The 5,537-nt window shown below is 35.8% G+C and overlaps 1 protein-coding gene across 1 annotated transcript; it reads right to left on the bottom strand.

Moving 5' to 3' along the window:
- Positions 1–303: 303 nt before the first annotated feature.
- Positions 304–5,076, bottom strand: LOC143570399 (uncharacterized). The gene is made up of 13 exons (XM_077056056.1): positions 4,896–5,076; positions 4,737–4,821; positions 3,887–3,939; positions 3,716–3,803; positions 3,484–3,614; positions 3,227–3,397; positions 2,826–3,140; positions 1,844–1,888; positions 1,713–1,753; positions 1,534–1,624; positions 1,259–1,460; positions 1,072–1,185; positions 304–995 (listed from the first exon to the last, which is right to left on the bottom strand). Exons 1-13 carry the CDS (start codon positions 5,074–5,076, stop codon positions 560–562), a joined length of 1,953 nt encoding a protein of 650 aa, XP_076912171.1. The 3' UTR covers positions 304–559.
- Positions 5,077–5,537: the final 461 nt, after the last annotated feature.

Raw genomic sequence — 5,537 nt, 5'->3', positions numbered from 1 at the left:
AAAAAATTATTTCTTGACAAAAAATCGACTCAAAATTTGAAGATTAAAGAAAGTATTAAAATCTTTATAAGTTAAAACATACCTTAATCGGTCTTTCAACAAGTCTTCAGAACGTTTGACCAGCAACTATAAGTAAGCCCGCTTATGAAAGATTTCGCTCATCCACACTTCATATCAAGAATATGAAGATTACTTGAATCAACTTCAATCTGTCACTAAAAAGCTTTTCTTTCTTTCTTTTTTCCTTTTTTTCATTTATTTTTTTTTTTTGGTGAAGACATAAAAGCGTTAGTTAACATAAGGTTAAGAAAAGGTAGTGATGACTTTAATGTCCAACAGCTTACAGCTGACATCACTATCTGTGCTAACAAAGCAAACCAAAACAAAGCTAAATGTGCCTCCTGTTTCTAGATAGTTATACTGGTAAACACATCTAACCGTTTAATTGTATATAAGATTATAGACCTTAATATAGCTACTTACCAAAACCAAGTTGATACAAAACATATTTACCATCGAAGCATTCCAGTTTTGTCGTTTGTTTGTTCTACTGCCTTCTTTACCTCCTTTTGTGATTGTAATCATCGTCCATCCGCCTCCTTTTAGCATGTTTTCCTTCTTTTGTTTGATGACGACCATAACTACAATCACTGTCTGACTGCTCCCTGCTGCTATTATGACGCCTTCTAGAACCTTCATGATACTTGTTATGCCTCGCCTCATCATCTCTGTAGTCACCACTATGCACATCTTCTACTCCAGAAGTGGACCTATCTGTATGACTATGATACGATCCGTGAGAACGTTTTTCATATCGTGTGTGACCAGATCGTGTATTTTGATGAGTTTTTGGCAGCCTCCGCTCATGGCTGTCTTCTGAGTTGCTCAGAGCCTTTCCCCTGTCTCTGTGAGATCTATGTTTGGATGATCTTTCTGGCTCATGGTAGTCGTGGCGTTTATGGACATCGTTATCTTCGTAATCAGATGACCGTTGTCTAGCAAAAAGAACCCTTATTAGTCTAAAAAGATCCTAATAACAACGTTGTAAAACAATATTGTTAAAAAATATACCTCTTTTCAAGGGAATGTTTTATACGATTATCACTGTTTTCATGTTCAAAGTTATCTGGATGTCTAAGGGGTTGTTCTGCTCTCGGTGCCAGGCCTCCCATCCTTGTAGCTCCACTGCAAGGTTTAGGTACATTAGTAATACTGAAAATAAACATTTAAGAAACATAATTGCATAAAATTAGGTCACCTAGGAACAGGTAAGTTGCCATAAGTAGAAGGGGCGTAAGGTGGAACTCCATAAGGTGAAGCAGGGACCATAGTAGCGGGATTAAAGGGGGCCATCCCGGTGTTTCCATACATATTCATGTAAGGATTGACATGATGGAAAGGAGTAGGGTTCCAGTAAGGCATTGCATAACCAGGCATGCCTCCTTGAAACATATGATCTCCTGAAATTCATACAAATTGGTCATAAATGGTCTAAACAGAGTTTAAGAATTCATCAGAAAGCATTAGTTTTACCTGTATGAAACATTGGCCGCTCATTAGTAGCCATAGGGCAGTCTCTCATAAAATGGCCGGGAGATCCACACATGTAACAGGTACGCACCACCTGAATTCAACCAAAAAAAAGGTGTTCATATCAGATTATAGAGTTGCTTTTAAGAATGTCTCCACTTGCTAATAATATAAAAAAATACCTTTTTGTTTCGATTGTCCACCGCATAATTTCGATCTCCACCTGAAAGTTTGAGAAGTTTAAAAATAGGTTTAAGATCTAAAAAACAGTAGACAAAGTAGAGGTAGTGATATCTTTGAGCAGAAATCGTACCTGCAGAATTAACCCACGGTCCCTTTTTCCTGCTTGTGGAGTCGGCTGGATGAGAAAAGCAACCAAAGATATTTTAATGTTGATAAGAGGTAGCAAAAAGAGGGAAAAGAAAATTAATAAATTTCTGAGTCATGTAGGTTACTTGAGATGGTTTGGACATGTAAAGAGAAGACAGACGACGAATCCTGTTAGATCCGTAGAAAACATTACTATAGAGGGGAGGAGGGGTAGAGGACGACCGAAATTGACTTGGGATGAGAGGATTAGGCATGATTTGATAGACCTAAACCTCTCCGAGGACATGGTTGAGGATAGGAATTCGTGGAGAAGTAGAATTAAAGTTAAGGATTTTTAGAGAGAATTGAATACCTTAGGGCTTAGAATTAACTTATTTAGGTCACATACCATAATGGTATTTCCCTTACGTATATTATTATTATTATTATAATTATTATTAGCTTTTATATAGCTGTTAAACTGTGATCTTATTATTAATATTATTATAATTAGTAGTAGTTTTTATATAACTGTTAAACTTTGATTTCCTTTATTTTGCTTCATACACATGTACTTAGAGCCGAGGGTCTCTCTGGAAGCCACCTCTTTATTCCTTTGGATAGAGGTACGGTGTGCCTACATCCCACCCTCCCCAGACCCTACTTATAGCTTTGCTGTCGGTGGGATTTTACTGGGTATGATTGATTGATTGTAGGTTACTTGTGGAAACTTAGAAGGAGAATTAAAATCATGTTGGTTGCTTATTGTAAAAACGATCACCAGACCCAACTGCAATATATTATTAGCGTACTTTTGGTTTCAGAAATTCAAGTGTTAGAAAATTCAGAAGTGCGATGTTTTGAAGGCAAAACACCAAATCATGTCACCGGACTAGTAGAACATTTGAATTTCCGAAACCAAAAGTACGTTAATAAGTCATTGTTTTGAAATTACAAGCATATGTGGATTGGCGAATGAAAAATACCTTCATCAGGCATGCCAACTTGAGGCATAACAGGCTGGTTTTCACCTTGAGAATCCACAGAACGGGTCAAATCATTATCTCTACCTCCATTAGTATTGGTCACTTTAACTAAAGGGCTAGGGTTCAGAAGATCAATTGCACATGATTTACCATCATTGAAACTTGTACCCTCCAAGAAAACGTTTTTCCTATTTAGTGATTCATAAACAGAATCTGCCATATTTTGATTTGATCCTTTATCCATTGAATAAATCATATCCAGTTTCCTTTTAGTGACGGTGGAAACCTCTTTCCCTTGAATACCAGATTCTCCATCTGAAAAAATCAACAACAGGTCAAAGAAAAAGGAAATAAAATCATCACGTAATCTACTTTGGACAGAATATATCAAAGTGTCTCACCTGGGACGTATTTCTGCAAATTAGCTTCTGGAGCGGAGGCAAGAATCTGAGATTCAAGAAAATGCTCAATGGCATGCCTTAGTGATAAATTTGGTAGCAAATGCTCAACCCTGTACTTGGTAGATGAGCATTTAGGGCACCTAGCTGTTTGTGGAAGCACTTCACAGATGCCTGTGCACACACAAAAACACATGTCAAATATGTATGTATATGTGTGTGTGAGAGAGAAAATATATATATAAAGAGAGTCGACTTACATTTTTTACAAAAGCTATGCTGACAACAAGGTATCATAACAGCCTCCTTAAAATATGTGACGCAAATAGGACATCTTAGTTCTGATGGCAAGTCAACCTTTTGCAAATCGATACCCTTCGCGTTAGCCACTCTATATGTCAAGACAACATTTGAAAAAGAAACAGAAAAGATTAGAAAGTAGACAGCCAGTAGAAATTAGTTATTAATAAGATCATAAGGCCCAAAACTTACTTTTCCAATTTTATGTGTTCATGGTCGTCAGTTGCAAGGTTCTTTTCTGTAACTATTTCTTCTGGTTTATTGTTATCCATAGCTGCAACTGCAAACAACGTATTCTATAGTTAGAACTGTCGACCCATGTATCAGAAATACAATGATTAGTAGCTTTGAAATATCATTTACCTTTTGGAACATCCTCGCTAAGCTCACTTGCTTCAAGCTTATGATGTCTTAACCTGTTACACAAGTAAACAACACACCTTCATATAATCATACTAATACATAAACTTGTATGCTCTATATAACATAACAAGTGGATTTAACTTGTATCAATAGGAAACGAGGATGTAACGGTTTAAGAACACGACACATTAATACGCAACCTGCTAACCTACATCATCCATCTATTTCTTCCTTAAATAACCTATCCCATGCATCTTGATACCATAAACTACTTGTAACATTTCATTTATAGAGAAAAACCCCCGTAAAATAACGTTAATCGCAATGCAGTCTACATTGTGTATGTAACTAATTATAAACACTGTACGAAATACTGCTAATAAATGCTTTAAAAACCAGTGCGTACAGGCGGGTTGAACCGGATTTTTGTAAAGCAGCCGGTATTTAGAGCCCGGTGTTTTTGGGCAGTTTGCTAAAACATTGAACAGCGGGGGCTTTTTTAAATACCGGTTTTAAGCCCAAGAAATATTTTATCTTTTTTTTGGGAGCTGTATTTTTAAAATATGACTTATAACCTAGCGGATAGAATTGAAACGAGTAAACAACGATTCGTTGATAAACCAATTTCGGATCCTACAAATCCAAAGTTGGTTTCTTTACATGTTTTGTAACTGATTAATTTCATATAATACAAAGTACAAACTTCCTATTTGAGTCAACTCAATCTTGTGTAAATTTGTTTATTAATGTAGTTTTGAGTTATTGTTGGAGATGTAGCATTTTATAAGCAAATCCGGTAGGAGTTATTGGTGCAAAGTATTTAGAATTAAAATTGAAATAAAAGACTTACATAGGTTGAGGGAGAGATTCAGCTGGAACTCTCTTAATGATGACACTGGAGCCGGTAGGGATCTTAAAGTCGTCGTAATTATACTCTGATGATAATAATAATCAGTAAAAAAAATCCAATGTAAAGATAATTAAAATAAAAATTAATAAAAAAGGTAACCTTGAGCGGTGAGATGATCGAAGAAGACGAGATGAAAATCCTTGTGGTTATTATTAATATTCTGATTCTGGCGGAGAAGAATTTTAGATCTGAGGTCCCGTACGGTGATGTAGGGTTTACCATCCGATATTTCCATTGAATCGAACTTCACCGAGCTTCTGAATTTGTATCGGATCGACATTATTTTATTCTATTGGATTGAGCTGGTGATTGTTGAAGACAACAAAAGGGGGATGGGATGAAGATGAAGATGAAGATGAAGAAGTCACAGTTAAGTTAAAGTTGAAACTTCAAACCCATGAGTAGACGGTGCAACTCACGTGACACCTCCAACATAACATTAGGCCGGGCAATTAGATCATTATTGGACCGAATAGGTTTTATTTTCGTATGTTTTAAATGGTGAGTATATCCTTATATGATAAATTTAAACAATAGTTTATTTGAAGAACTCATTGACTGTTAAAAAACATATATATTAGGGTAAGAATGAAGAGAGAGGATAATGAAAAGGATCTAAATAATTTGTGATTTTGTTTGTTTAGGAGGTGTTTGAGGAGCTTTTAGATTTGTTTATTTGTTTTTTGGAAAACAAAAGTCACTTCTGAAAAGCTTCATTTTGAACCTTCTGGAGGAGTTTTG

Source organism: Bidens hawaiensis, unplaced genomic scaffold, assembly GCF_021521415.1.
Source record: "Bidens hawaiensis isolate Kalapana, Puna unplaced genomic scaffold, B.hawaiensis_p1.1 tig00024978_1, whole genome shotgun sequence".
In the NCBI taxonomy this organism is placed as follows: domain Eukaryota; kingdom Viridiplantae; phylum Streptophyta; class Magnoliopsida; order Asterales; family Asteraceae; genus Bidens; species Bidens hawaiensis.
This window is presented reverse-complemented; position numbering and strand designations above follow the sequence as displayed.